This window comes from Barbatula barbatula (genome assembly GCF_947034865.1).
Source record: "Barbatula barbatula genome assembly, chromosome: 21".
Lineage (NCBI taxonomy): Eukaryota > Metazoa > Chordata > Actinopteri > Cypriniformes > Nemacheilidae > Barbatula > Barbatula barbatula.
The window spans coordinates 5,334,772-5,348,934 of record NC_136784.1 but is presented as its reverse complement, the minus strand read 5'-3'; the positions used below and the strand labels follow the sequence as shown (position 1 = coordinate 5,348,934).

At 39.6% G+C, this 14,163-nt stretch overlaps 2 protein-coding genes across 3 annotated transcripts in view; both read left to right on the top strand.

Moving 5' to 3' along the window:
* Positions 1-478: 478 nt before the first annotated feature.
* sall3b (spalt-like transcription factor 3b) lies at positions 479-9,498 on the top strand. The gene is made up of 4 exons (XM_079485526.1): positions 479-700; positions 4,103-7,027; positions 7,188-7,525; positions 7,817-9,498. Exons 1-4 carry the CDS (start codon positions 619-621, stop codon positions 8,210-8,212), a joined length of 3,741 nt encoding a protein of 1,246 aa, XP_079341652.1. The 5' UTR covers positions 479-618; the 3' UTR covers positions 8,213-9,498.
* A 742-nt stretch (positions 9,499-10,240) lies between these two features.
* Positions 10,241-14,163, top strand: part of atp9b (ATPase phospholipid transporting 9B) — a 33,714-nt gene continuing 29,791 nt past the window's right edge. Inside the window, exons 1-2 of one of the 2 annotated variants that reach the window (XM_079484215.1) lie at positions 10,241-10,338; positions 12,856-13,029. In XM_079484215.1, the coding sequence (XP_079340341.1) occupies positions 10,259-10,338; positions 12,856-13,029 (254 nt within the window). In that variant the 5' untranslated portion in view covers positions 10,241-10,258. The remainder of the gene's footprint in view (positions 10,339-12,855; positions 13,030-14,163) is intronic. The other variant, XM_079484214.1, reaches the window with a different exon arrangement.

The window sequence follows — 14,163 nt, the reverse complement described above, 5'->3', positions numbered from 1 at the left end:
GAGCGTGCGCGCGGAGTGAACCGACCGACCCAGAGCGGAACCGGTGTGTCGTCAACTACTCACAAATGAATAAAAAGCTGCTGAACACGAATCGTTTTTATAAAAAGTCGATATGTCTCCTTGTTAGAGCAAACTTTGCAAGCATTGACAAAAAATGTAAAAAGCCTCATGTGAAGGAGGACTGTTGATCTTTTTGAATGCCATTTGTTAAGGAATAAAGTGTGCTGAACGAGAACGCCGTGTTTCCATATAGGATACGTTGCTCAAACTACGGGCGGACTTTACGCTGTAGACGCACTTGTTTGGGTCCAGTTTGTGGTTCTGCTGGACGTGAACAGAGAGCAAAAGGGAAAAAACTGAGGAAGTGAAACGGGCTAATTACTCAGTCCATCCCTCATTTCCATATCCAGAGAGAGTGTCTACTGGCGCCCGGCCAATCCCTCATGCCGCGCAACGTAATACATGACCCTCTATCATTATAACGCCGACATGCGCAATCTGCACAACGGTAACAACATCTAATATCTCTTATTCAGTGACCCCGGGACTGCACGGGACTGCCTGCCTGCCTGCGTCCGATGCGTCTGCAGATCGGAGCGCCGACGCGAGCGCAGAAACATGTCCCGAAGAAAGCAATCGAAACCCCAGCATCTCAGATCGGACGAAGAGGGAGCATCGACGGAAAAAGGTCCGGATAACGGTATGCCTATTGCCAATTTCATCATTTATGCGTGTTTGGATGCAAGTTTCTTTTGTCGGAATACAGCACCGCTTTATTGCTCATCTTGAGCTTCGCTGAAGCCACACTACGAGATGCATGACATATTTAGGTTAGTTTTAACGGAGAGAGTACTTTTTGAGGACAAATTGTTTAAAAGAAGTTGATTTAGAGAGCATATGTCGCGGTGAGTTGAATTCGCATGCAGGCGAGAGGGAACTACGGGCAAAGTTGGAAGTTTTATGAAACATTTCGATTAGAAAATACACGGTGTATTTTGTAAATCAAGTGAGTGAAGTAAGGTCATGCTTTTAGTAAAAAGAAATATAAAAGATGCGCCTTTGGAAAGTTAGAAAGTGTTTATTACGTGGCATACGTCCATTAAGTGCCATTCGACAAAAAACTACGAATACTTCATCGAGCACTTTCTAGTATTTTAGTATTTTCGAGCTATTAAATAAAAATGTATGGTAAATGTACTTGAAACTGTTGTACATTTATGAACACCAGCCCGCGTTTAAGTTGCTTAATATAGGCACCCTATAAATACAGGCCTTACATTTATTAATTAATTTTGTAATTTATGAAGAAAATGTAGGCTATTTCATTTTTTAACATTATATTTTAAAACAATTTAGACTTTAGGTTTTGAGGTATCATTAATTATTAATGGTTATAATCAGAAACTGTCGACTAGAATTATAGAGTCAGGGTATCTGAAACACGACCTCTGATTTGGCTTGTGTACCGAAATAAACTTTAATGATCTATGCAAATCTTTCCAAAAGTGTCTTAAACAAAACCTTCGATATTCGTCTGTTTGCGTCAGAATCACTTCTTTTCTTATGGTAATTCGGTTACTTACGTGGCCACATGAAAAATCCTCACACTTGGTTTGCCTTAAACTTGTAGCTTCATTTAAATCGTGTTAAAGTATGTTTAATGCAAGACAAAGATCGACCTAAGAGAATTCAGAGTTTTGGTCTGAGACGAAAGGCGTTTATTGTCCTTTAGATCGGTTTTAATCAGACGAATCCATTGTTAGCAGGCCTGAGCTGTGAAAAGTGCAATTTAAACAGTCGACTGAAAACGTAAAACAACTTTGTGGAGCAATAAGAAATAAAATAAATAATGAAATTTTTAGTTATTAAAACTGACATTTAGTATTTTTAGAATCAGTTGACAGAATGAGGGATATTTATTTTGAAGTATTTGGAATTTCCAAAAATGTATATTCCCAAAATTAGTATAAAAGTGCAGAAATTCAAACATAAACTCAGGATATGAATTTGTTTTTAATTATTGTAAACTGTACTGTATACATACATTGAGGTAACACCATTTGCAAATGGTAAGCACATACACTGTTTTCTGTTAGTTATAATTAGATTATTGTCATATTTATATCCATTAAAAACCCAAAAATAATTCACACTTGATTGATATGAGCTGACAAATTTGTATTTGATAAAATTTTTCCTCATATGCAAGGTACTTATTTCAAAAACCTAGCTGATGTTTCATTCGCATTTTGTCGAAGTCAACACAATCATTCAGACTTTTGTATTTGCCCTTGTAGTTCGCCTTAAATGCCATTCATCAGGCATCTACATTAACGATTGTTCTAGAAAATAAAACATTTTCTTTTTCTTTATGGCGTACAAAACTTATTTACAGACATTGTCTGTCTTGTGTCGAAATTATCCAGCTAGTAGTCTAAATCCTCAAAGCTAACAAAACCAAGGTTACCAGCTGAGCACCCCAGGAATCTCCCAAGTTTTTCATTCTAGCTGGCTCTTGCAGCAGGGCCCCACAGTTTGTCTTTTTTCTGATTTAAGAATTTGACATATTTATCTCATGATCAAAGTTTTGTCTCTCTTTTTGTCCATTCGTAATGATCCCCTTTAGCATTTTTTTTCTGCGAATCCAGTTGGACTATTGAATGAACTCTGTTTTTCATGTTGATGAGTCCAAGACTCGTTTGAACATTTTAAATTGATTTCTTACACAGGCTTTAAAATAATTGGTCCATCTCACTTGATCACTTTCAGTAAGGTCTTACCTTTCCACTTTAGAGTTATTTCAGACCACCCACATTGTTACAGGAATAAGACAAGCAAATGACCCAAACTGTAACTACTCTTAACGGAGCCTTACAAACATTAAGAAGCATAACGCTTTACCATCATTTGAGATATATTTAAAATGTGTCCTTTTTCTTTACCCATCTCTCTTTCTTAGTGTCCCTCTTGTCTAATGTTTTTACACTAGTTATGCACAGCTGCATGGGGGCGAGAAAGTAAATCAAGAAACAACCAATCCACCATTGCGTCGTATACAATTATTAAAAACAAAAATAAAATTACAATAAAAAGCCACAAGAAAACGATTATTCTACAATAAAAAGCAATAAGAAAATAAGTCAAAAAGGAGCAAAAATACTTTAACACATTGTTTAGCTTTACTGATAATAGAAAACCTGGTTTGTGATATAACTTTATAAATTAACAGCGTTTATTTCTGTGTTTAAATTATTTATGAGTATATTTTTCTTTGGAATTTTCTGGCAAATAGATAGATTGCGCAAACCTCTTTCTTCAATTGTTCATTAGTGAGTCAGAAAGCCAACAACCTGTAGAGGTTTTTAAGACTCAATTGAACTCGATGTTATCATGGTGTATGTTTGGCTGTACAAAGCTAAGTATCAGAATGAAAATCTTTAAATTATTATAATGTATCAAATATTTTAACTTCTATGATCTTGCATTGTAATTTCTAATGCTTATATAAATTTCTAAAGTTCTTGTATAATATTTATTTTTCACACAATAATATTGCTACACAGTATTTTAAAAAAATACTGTGTATTTTTTTTAATATGAGTGAAATGAATGGTTTGCAGTTATGTTTTCATTTTAAAGACTGAAAAGGTTTAGTCAAGGTTTTAAATGCTTTTTCCAGAATTTTAAGTTGCCTGTTTCACTCAGCAACAATGTCAAGTGGAGAAGAATTAGTTCTTCAGGAAATAGGAGTGTTTGATGGCAATGGAGAGTTCAGATTAGTCAATCAAAGGCTCAATTTGCCCTCAACTGACAGTGCAGCTGTGAATTGTATAAAAACATTGGAAATCAATATCCCCTATAGAATTTCATTAAGTTTCCGTATATTCAATAGATAGGTCGCATAATTTGATGGATCGTGTAAAGAAAATTATCATCTGAGTCTTTGGAGCATGAGCACAAAGAGGCAGGCTTTCAGTAATTGGTAAAGTAGTACGATTGATTTAGTTTATCTATATTGTTCACTCCTCCGAGAATAGCTGTGAAAAATCTATCATCTCTGGAATTTCTATTCACACGTTTTTCTCTCTGTCTTTATCTCTAGCACTTTTCTTGATGGGAGGCGATGAGGAGGACAGCAGCACTGAAAGCCACAGCGGGAGCGAGGAGACGCACGTGTGCGAGAAGTGCTGCGCTGAATTCTTCAAGTGGTCTGACATGCAGGAGCACCAGCAGAAGTGCACAGAGGACCCTCCCGTGCTGATAGTAAAAGAGAACGAAGAAAAGCTGCTGTCCCGAGGATCGCCCACAGAGTCCTTCTTAAGCACTTACAGTGACTCAGCTGAAATGGAGACCAGCGAGCACAACTATGATTTGGCTGAGAAAGTCGACGAGAGCTTGCCTGAGGAAAACCAAGTCATTGATGTGGATGAAGACATGGATATAAGCATGGCCGGGCATGAATCATCAAACCTTAGCCCTCTAACACTTGACAATGAAAACAACACCTCTTTGCCTGGACCTTCTATGACCAACCACTATGACTTGCCTAGCACTAACGTGACGCTGGAGATTCTTCATAGCACCAGAGTGGCTGTTGCACAGTTTTCCCAGAGCATTCACTGCACGGGACCCGCGGGCAAGCTGAACTCGACTGCCATACCCATGATTCTGGAGCAGTTGATAGCTCTTCAGCAACAGCAGTTTCAGCAATTACAGCTCATCGAGCAGATCCGCAGTCAGGTCGCTGTAATGAATAGGCATCCTACGCAAGCCGCACTTAATCCTGCCTCGAAAAGCCTGCCCTCTGACTCTAACACTTACAATTTCCAGGGCATTGCTCCGCCCCCTGTACTTCCGTTATCTGGGGTCATGCCCTCTACAGTGAACGGGCAGGCCTCGGTATCCCAGGCTTCTATGCTCGGAAGGCCAGCGTTACTCTCCTCCCAACCGATCAGTGGACAGGCCAACACTAGAGCAATGGACAGTGCTTCCTTACCAAGTTCAAGCCCTCATCTCTTCAGCTACACCGGGTCTTCCCCACTCTTGCCGACCTGTAGTGGATCAATCTCTAATGTTAGTAACACACAGTCCATAAGCACTTCCAACCCACTATCAGCTTGCCATAGTAGCCTCCTTAGCCCTTCGGCCAACCTACCGTTACTACCTCAAAGCCCTCCAAATGGAGTCATCTTTCCCAATCCACTGGCGAGCATAGCAGCCACCGCCAGTGCTTTAGACCCACTCGCTGCAATGATGAAGCGCAAGGGCAAACTACCGGGGGTATCCATTTTTGACAGCAAGCCCACTTCAGAAGACCCGTTCTTTAAGCACAAGTGCAGGTTCTGCGCCAAGGTGTTCGGCAGCGATAGCGCGCTGCAGATCCACCTGCGCTCACACACGGGTGAAAGGCCCTTCAAATGCAACATTTGTGGCAATCGTTTCTCCACAAAGGGAAACCTCAAAGTCCACTTCCAAAGGCACAAGGAGAAATACCCTCTCGTTCAGATGAATCCGTATCCAGTCCCTGAATATCTGGACAACATCCCTACCAGTTCTGGAATACCTTATGGAATGTCTTTTCCTCCAGAAAAAGCAGGACCTACTTGGTTAGACAGCAAACCTGTTCTTCCAACAGTGCCGTCAGCAGTAGGTCTGCAGTTACCACCTACGGTACCGATTATTGAAAGCTTAAGTGATTCCTTTACAAGTACGCCCTCTGAGAGATCTCCACACAGGCCCTCGCCAGCCAGAGGTGAACTGGCACCTTCGTCGCCCAATCCCACCGGGACCGAGACGGATATGTCCACCACGACATCGTCTCCCAAGTCCAACAGAGAAGGAGAGATCACGCAGACCACAGAGGAGGTGCACTTGCCACCAAATAATAATATGACTAGGAACGGTAACAACCTCAGCTCTTCAAACCACAGCCTGCTTCCACAGTCCATGCTAACAGCAACACCTGTTAAGAGCAATGCCCCCGAGTCCACTGATGTTCCTTCAGCAGTTAATAAATCCTCATCTCCCCCACTAATCTCAGATCAGTTTAAAGCCAAATTCCCATTCGGCGTTCTCCAAGACTCTATGCAAACATCTGAGACATCAAAGCTGCAGCAGCTTGTGGAAAACATTGACAAGAAGATGACGGAGCCCAATCAGTGTGTGATCTGCCATCGCGTGCTAAGCTGTCAGAGCGCACTGAAGATGCACTACCGCATTCATACAGGTGAGAGGCCATTTAAATGTAAAGTTTGTGGCCGTGCTTTTACCACAAAGGGTAACTTGAAGACTCACTTTGGCGTGCACCGCACAAAGCCACCCCTTCGGATTCAGCACTCCTGCCCGATCTGTCAGAAAAAGTTCACTAATGCTGTCGTGTTGCAGCAGCACATTCGTATGCACATGGGCGGCCAGATTCCAAACACTCCGCTTACAGAAACCGTCTATGAGAAAGAGACCGATATGGAGAGCTTTGACAGCATGAGTACTTATGATGATGACTGCCTCGATGATATTTCATTTGAGGATGAAGGCGATGTTGTAAACAATGAAAATACTCTGAGCTCTTTTTCAGAAAGCCCACCACCCATCTCATCGCTCCCAACCTTTGTACCAGATGCTAAAAAAGCAGAGGGTGACTCATCTATCAGTCTCAGCCAATCGAATGGGAAAAAGACAGTCAGGTGTGGACCTATGGATAACAATCATCATATTCTTGGCTGTACCAGCACTGGCGAGATGGAGAACCACAACATGGCGACTAGTTTAATGCCACAGTTAAGTTCTGTTCACATTCCACCCTATCCCACGAACAGTCAACCCGAGGGCGCACATGAGCACTCCACCTCTCTGAACCTCTCCACGAAAATTCCAGAGGGAAGTGCTAGAGTAAAATCTGAAACGTTGGATTGTCCCGCAACAAATTTAGTAAATGGGATGAGTCTTAATCAAACAGGTATCCAGTCCATTAATTCTACAGTCAAGAAAGAAAATCCTTTCAACGTGCAAAGTTTCAGTAAGGAACTCGGTAAGAAAAACTGCTATACGATACCAGTAAACCAACCACAAGTCTGTAATTGTAAATACTTAACATATTGAATTATGGTATTTCCTAATGTGATATATCCGTTCTGTTTAGTGATTTTTATATCATTATAAAAAAGCTGCTTTATCGTTTTTATTCTCAGAAAATCTTCAAAGGACCACCGAACAGGGTACTAAAAATGCTCTAGTTAAAATGGAGATGTCTTTCTGCAGTAAGCCGTACATGCTAAAAGAGGGGCCTTTTCCTGCATTTAGCCTTCCGTCTCCCACCGCTCACTCTGAGGTGATGATATCAGGCGTCACCTCGCTTACTGGACCACCCCCTCCTCGACGGACCCCTAAGCAACACAACTGCAGCGCATGTGGGAAAAACTTCTCCTCTGCCAGCGCCTTGCAGATCCACGAGCGGACACACACAGGCGAGAAACCCTTCGGCTGCTCTGTCTGCGGTCGAGCCTTCACTACAAAGGGTAATCTGAAGGTATGTGATCATTACCGACACCAGGGATGAAATGAACGGCTTTAATAAATTAAATTAGGTGTAGTTCTTTATTTAAAATTAATATATGTTCAGGTGAATTAAAATGGTATAAAATAATTTATTGTTTTTTTATGTAATTTATTTTAAAAAATCATGAAGAATTTACAAATGCACATGGATGGTCTTCAAAACATCGGTCAATTTTCTTTACTGTATGTTTATAATACAAAATCACAAGACTCAGTAATGAAACCAACTAATTTGTAAAAATGTTTCTCTGTTTATATACAGGTGCACATGGGCACACACATGTGGAATAACACCCCTGCCCGTAGAGGTAGACGTTTGTCTGTGGAAAACCCAATCGCCCTTCTGGGAAGTGATGCCCTGAAATTCAGTGAAGCATTTCAAAAGGATTTAGCGGCTAGGGCCATGAACGTGGACCAAAACTTCTGGAGCCGATATGCAGCAGCTATATCTAATGGCTTAGCAATGAGGAACAATGAAATATCCGTCATTCAGAATGGAGGAGTTCCTCAGCTTCCTGCCATTAACGTAGCCACGGATAAAGCTAGTACTGGAAACAGCCCACCAATCACAGCTCTTGAAAAAACAGGCATAGAAAGGGGAATTGGACAACACTTTTCCATGATGATCAATGACAAAAAAGACATTGGAAACAATTAAAAGTTAAGGTGACATTATTTCTCCTTACTTTAAGGTTGATATTAAAGGTGTCTTGATTTTTTTAAATAATGTCTTTAGAAAATGCTTTATTTGTGTGGAAAAATACTCAGTTTATCTTATCTTGTAGTGGCACTTGGTTTTTATTTCTCTGTTTGAACAAAGGTCACGGTTAGTTTTACAATTATGCTCACTGACTGAAACCTTACACTTGATTCAAGGGCATTTTGTTGGGATAAACGTTTTTTATGTTGTAAATATGTATTTTATGTTCTAGTCCTTCGATTTTGCTGGTAAATATCGTTCCATTTATGGGAAAGGGAACATGTTTGCGTATATTAAAGGAAATTTAGATTTCCACACTGTGGTCTTAATATTGCTACAGTTATAATTGTGGAACTAATCCCCAGAAAGAAAAAAGAGACATTGCCGTGTCTTTGAAAAGAGATGTTTTATTCTTTGACATCCCACTGCTTTGCTGCTATGCATTGGATGCAACCCATTACTTTGTTTTGTAAATTAAGAACACCACTATGAAAGCTAGTTTCATTTTAGCTACAATCAACAATTATGTGTTCCGTCTTAAAATGTTATTATATTAATAATGCAGATTATGTGTTGTATGTTTTATTTCCTGCTTTGTTTACCTTTACATGCAAACCTAATTAGTGGGCCAAACTCTGAAGTATGTCTCAATAAAGATCTCACATTAAAAACGCTTTTGAACTTCAGTTGAATAGTTATTTTTGAAAGCCCTTGTAATGCGGGACAATTCTGTTTCTCAATTTAGATTTTTCTAAGTGTGTTTTACAAAAAAATAACTGTTTCCAGAAACATTATGGGACAAAGGAAAGAAAAAAGTTCAAAGGACTTTAATGGTAGCTTATGTCTTATACTGGGAGTGTCATGTTGTAGATCTGTCATGTAACAGGTCATTTTAGTGTGTTTTCTTTTGTAGTGCTTTTTTGTTTATAAAATATATTGTTTAGATATCAGTTAGTGTTGGGAAAAAACAGAAAAAAATCAAAGGAGCAGTTTTTCATAAGATGGGTAAGGATGAAAAAGGAATGGGGTGTTTGATGTGTCTTCTGCATGAATAGGAGACACTATTTTTTTATTCAGATACATTATAAGAGGATTTAAAATGTACTCCAAATTTCTCTTTCTGTCTGCACATCAGTATTTTTACATGGAGCAACTGAGGTGGGCTCTCAAACATATACTGACTGAACTGGATTTATTTCTAAGATGCAATATTGCCACCTCCCTCAATAAAGAAATCTCAGACTAAAAATGTTGTTTGTATTAATTAATTATGAGTATATGTAGAAAGTGATTCTCTCTCTCTCTCTCTCTCTCTCTCTCTCTCTCTCTCTCTCTCTCTCTCTCTCTCTCTCTCTCTCTCTCTCTCTCTCTCTCTCTCTCTCTCTCTCTCTCCCTCCCTCCCTCCCTCTCTCCCTCCCCTCCCTCCCTCTCTCTCTCTCTCTCTCTCTCTCTCTCTCTCTCTCTCTCTCTCTCTCTCTCTCTCACTCTCTCTCTCTCTCTCTCTCTGTGTGTTTATGTCCCTTATAAATATTGCGTTCATATAGTAAATATTATGTTCAGATAGTAAATATTATGTTCATATAGTAAATATTATGTTCATATAGGAAAAATTACCATATTTTTTGTTTCATTTATTTACATAGTTTCTAAAGTTTGTATGTTTGTCATATTATAGTGAGACAATGGAATTTCAAAAATAATAATTTGTAGTCAAACAAACAAACAAAAACTATGGTTATTATAATTAAACCATTGTTAATGTACATATGTCTTACTTTTTTGTGTCTGAGTGTGTGTTTGTGTAACGTGACCTTGATTCAAACTGTGTTTTTATTATATAACAAGTAACAATTGTTGTAATTAAAAGTTAAAACTTGTTCCTCTAAAATAACAATGGCATGACCCAATAACAATAACTCCTCAAGTATAGCCTATCAATGAAATGAAGTGTTTAGATATTTAAATGAGGGAAGTGACGACATCCCCTACGTTGTCGTCTCAAAGATGGCGAGCAGCATACCTCTGAATCCCGTACGGAAGAACTCGAGAAAACCAGCGTATTATAATGCTGGCAGACCTGCCAGGTGCGTAAACGGTTGGATATAGATTCTAAAAGCCGCTTCATAACACAAGGCTCTCGTGTGAGTTGCTTTCATCATGTATACTGGGATAGTAGCTTTGTTTACGTCGCTGTTCCGGGGTTGAGTGCTAACAGGCTAGCCGCAGTGTACATTTAGCAGCGCGAGCTGTCAGTGTCAAATTACAGCTGATCGTGACTGTGATGGGACACGAGAGGATACAAGAGTCCTCTGGCCACGTGGGTTGTCAATATAACGTCAAATATTTATGTGCGATTTTGGTTCTGTGCCATGAGTTAAGTCTTCATTCATAGAACAGAACATAATGTCCCTGTTTTAAACCTGTTTTCACATACGTCTGTGTAACATCTTGTCTTAGATATAGAATATCTCGTTCATTATATAATTATGTAAAACAAAAACGTCCTATGCAAAAAAAAATAGAAACAGAATCACGTCTTATCTGTTTAGTATCCATGGTGATTTAAAACCTATTAAGAAAGTGTTAGATGTTTACTTGTGACTTAATATTAGATGCGTTTGTAACATGGCCCCATCTCCTTAACTATCCTTGAGCATAGTCTTAAACATATCCATTATATGTCATGCGGTTTGCTGATACCCAGTGCTTTCATTATCTCTGAAAACTGTTTTTCCCACGGTTTACGCGAGGCAAAGACGCCAAAGATATTCATTTAGACCCTAGATGTCCATCTGGTTTTCCTGAAGCGCATAAACAGCCTAACAGCAGACAGGATCTGTATTTATGGCATCCAGCTGTTTGTCAGATACTGACGTTCTAAGGACCACTTGTGGTATTGCTTCTTGAGAATATGGATCTAAACCAAAGTGATTGCTTAATTTGATTTCATTGTTTGGGGTAATGCTATTGCACATGATCACTTTGTGAATCATTTCGTGTTTTATTGAGGAGGAAAGAGAAAAGCAGAAGAGCTGACCGCGGTTAGGATGGATTAATTGGACCACCAGCTATGCTTGGCTCATACTTTGCTTATACTGTTGTCCTTCTTGATTTATATGGGTGGTTAAGCAGATTTGATGGTCATCTGATTTCTTTTATCATACAATTGAATAGTGGAAGGCCCATGGGCTACTAATGTCTTCCACCGTCCTCGCCGCACTGTATTGTTTATGATTACAAGAATCCCCAAACAAATTTGTGTCATTTTCCTTTCGCTTTAGGATTTTTATTTAGCCGCTATTAAAACGGATTGCTATGAACATCAAAGGCTAAAATCCACATAGACACATGTCAGAGTGATGTGTTTTTGTTGACATACCTCAATAATAAATTGCCTGTTGTGGCAGGAACCGATTACCCTTTGTAGAGCTAATATTTGTCATTTCCCTTTTGTTGTAAATCTCTTATAAGAGTCAATCTCACGAAACCTGTCCAGGACATGCTTGATTGATATTTCATTCCAGATTCAAAAGAATGGAGGGATATTTGACCCAAAAATAAAACTTCTGTCATCGTTTACTAAGTCTCTTGTCATCTCAAACCACACAATAGAAGTCATTGTGTACCACCGTTGTTAAAAAAACGTACATTTTTGGGTGAACTGTCCCTTTAAGAGATTTATGTCCGCATTTGCTTGATCCTTTTATCCAAAGCATCATACTCTGTTTACAGTCAAGGTATACATTGTGTGCTTGTTACAATTGGGACACTTTAGTTTACCGCACCATGTAGGCGTACGGCATGTTGAAGCAGCGTAAACTATGATTCACACTCCCTGATCTCTTTCATCTATTTTTATATCAGTCTCTGAAGCACTACAGTTTGTAGGTTTTTACTGTTCACAGTTGTTTCTGTATCTGGGTTCCATAACAATTTTCCCGACAAGACATCACTATTTCATAAGGCCTGTTCAGTCGGCATTGTCTGGATCTGGTATGTGTTTTTATCATTCTTTCATTGTTTAACTGGAAAAGGCTGTCTGTGCTTGCAGCGGTCACCAAGGCCTAATTGCAAGAATTAAATCTATCCACGGAGAGCTTGAGAGAGAAAGGAGAGCGTGCAGGTTTTGACGCTGAGGCTGAAGTGGAGATGGTGCAGAAACGGCTTGGCTTTTGTTTGTGTGGAAGCTGATATCCTCGTGGGACATTGGCTGTTTCAGAGTGTCACAATAGCGTTCTGCCGCTCTGGATTTGAGATGTGTGAGACTTGTGAGAGAAGATCAGTTCCTAAACTTAGGTGTATTTTGTTCGGTTTCATTCATGTTGGTGATCTTAAAGCTGTCCTTACTTTGTGTTATAAAAATGAAAATACGTTTTTGGGTAAGGAACATGGACAAGGTTCCTGTTGATTTTATTTGTGGCCTGCGTAAATATAAAAAAAAGATTCTGTTGCACTTGTTGTTTCGCAGGCTATTTGGCTTTTTATTCATTCAAATATTATTATAAAGTGCTACATTTGGTGTTTGTAAAATAATTTTTGCAGAATATCATGATGCTGAGCATGCTTTTAACTTGCAGTCCTGTCTTCTTATAACACTTCAGGTATGAGATTGAAGACGAATCCTCGAACCTTGATGAGATGCCCTTGATGATGTCAGAGGAAGCTTTTGAAAACGATGAAAGTGACTATCAGACGCTGCCCAGAGCCAGAGTCAGTCAGAGACGGAGAGGATTGGCTTGGTTCCTCTGTGGTGGATGGAAGGTCCTTTGCAGCAGGTAACATCCCACATAAGAACTAAGGGCAAAGATCTTTAAAAAAATGACAAATTATAAATTATTTATTCACCTTCAGGTCATTCCAAACCTGTTAGTTGTACCACAAAATTGGTTACATAGTTGACAGTCAAAACAGATATAGTATAGCAGAATAGAAAGATAAAGAGATGTTGAGCTAAGAAAATCCAGACATTTCCACTTTGAAAATGTTGTCCTTAACTTTTGTTAATAAAATGTGACCGCTATCGTGCAGCTTATAGTGTGTGTTTGTAGCGCTTGTGCCAGGTTGGCGCGGCTCCTTTTGAACGCACTGGTAACTGTGCATGAAATGCACACACAAGCGCAGGTTGTGCTTTTGGATTGAGGTGCTCTCCTCGCATCATCAGTCAGAAGGTCAAACGTTCTGACGGAAAATGTGCTTATGCAGCCAACGACATCACAGCTCAATGTCTATTTTGGGTCGTCATTCAAAGACTAACACAATGCCTTTTGTCACGTCAATGACACATGACACAAGTGCGATGAAAAGAGATATTAGCTATATTATGAAAGTGTCCGCTTGACTCTTCAACTTGTGCTGGTTTATCAGCGGCGCATCTCAATTGTAAGCTGGGTATTGATTTTTTTTTTCTCCTAATGAACAAATGGGATTTCGCACAGCTGACCAGTTTGATGCTTTCCAGTAATTTTCTGTGTGCTTAGGCGGAGGATTATGAAATGAACAAATAATTCAAGCAGAATAACTCTGCTTATTCAAACGGCCCTATTATTTGCACTACGTTCATTTGAGCAAATAATCTCTCTTATGAATCAGAGCGCTGGCACTTACAGACAAGAGGCCAACGCAAATATTTTTATATTTTGTTCAAAGTTTATGTAATTTAGTTCAACGCCAACCAAACCAATCGGCATGACTGTGTACACTGAGCAGAGCACAAGCGCCGCACCTGCGTGGCATCACGCCGTTCTGCAGGGAACCGCTAGAATATAAAATGAATATGAAGGTCAACAGAGTGTTTGGCGCTGTCTCTGACCTTCACAGCGAATCAGGTTTGATTTTAATAGGGAGGGGTTTATTTGGCAGGGGTGGTTACAGGGGACATCATCTACAGGTTTGTTGTTCATTTTAGATAT

What these genes read in the sequence shown, in the direction of transcription:
- sall3b (XM_079485526.1), top strand. Translation starts at nt 619, where the DNA reads ATGTCCCGAAGAAAGCAATCGAAACCCCAGCATCTCAGATCGGACGAA. An exon ending in GGAAAAAGGTCCGGATAACG is followed by an intron (nt 701 to 4,102) that starts GTATGCCTATTG and finishes CTTTATCTCTAG; the next exon opens with CACTTTTCTTGATGGGAGGC. An exon ending in AAGTTTCAGTAAGGAACTCG is followed by an intron (nt 7,028 to 7,187) that starts GTAAGAAAAACT and finishes TTTTATTCTCAG; the next exon opens with AAAATCTTCAAAGGACCACC.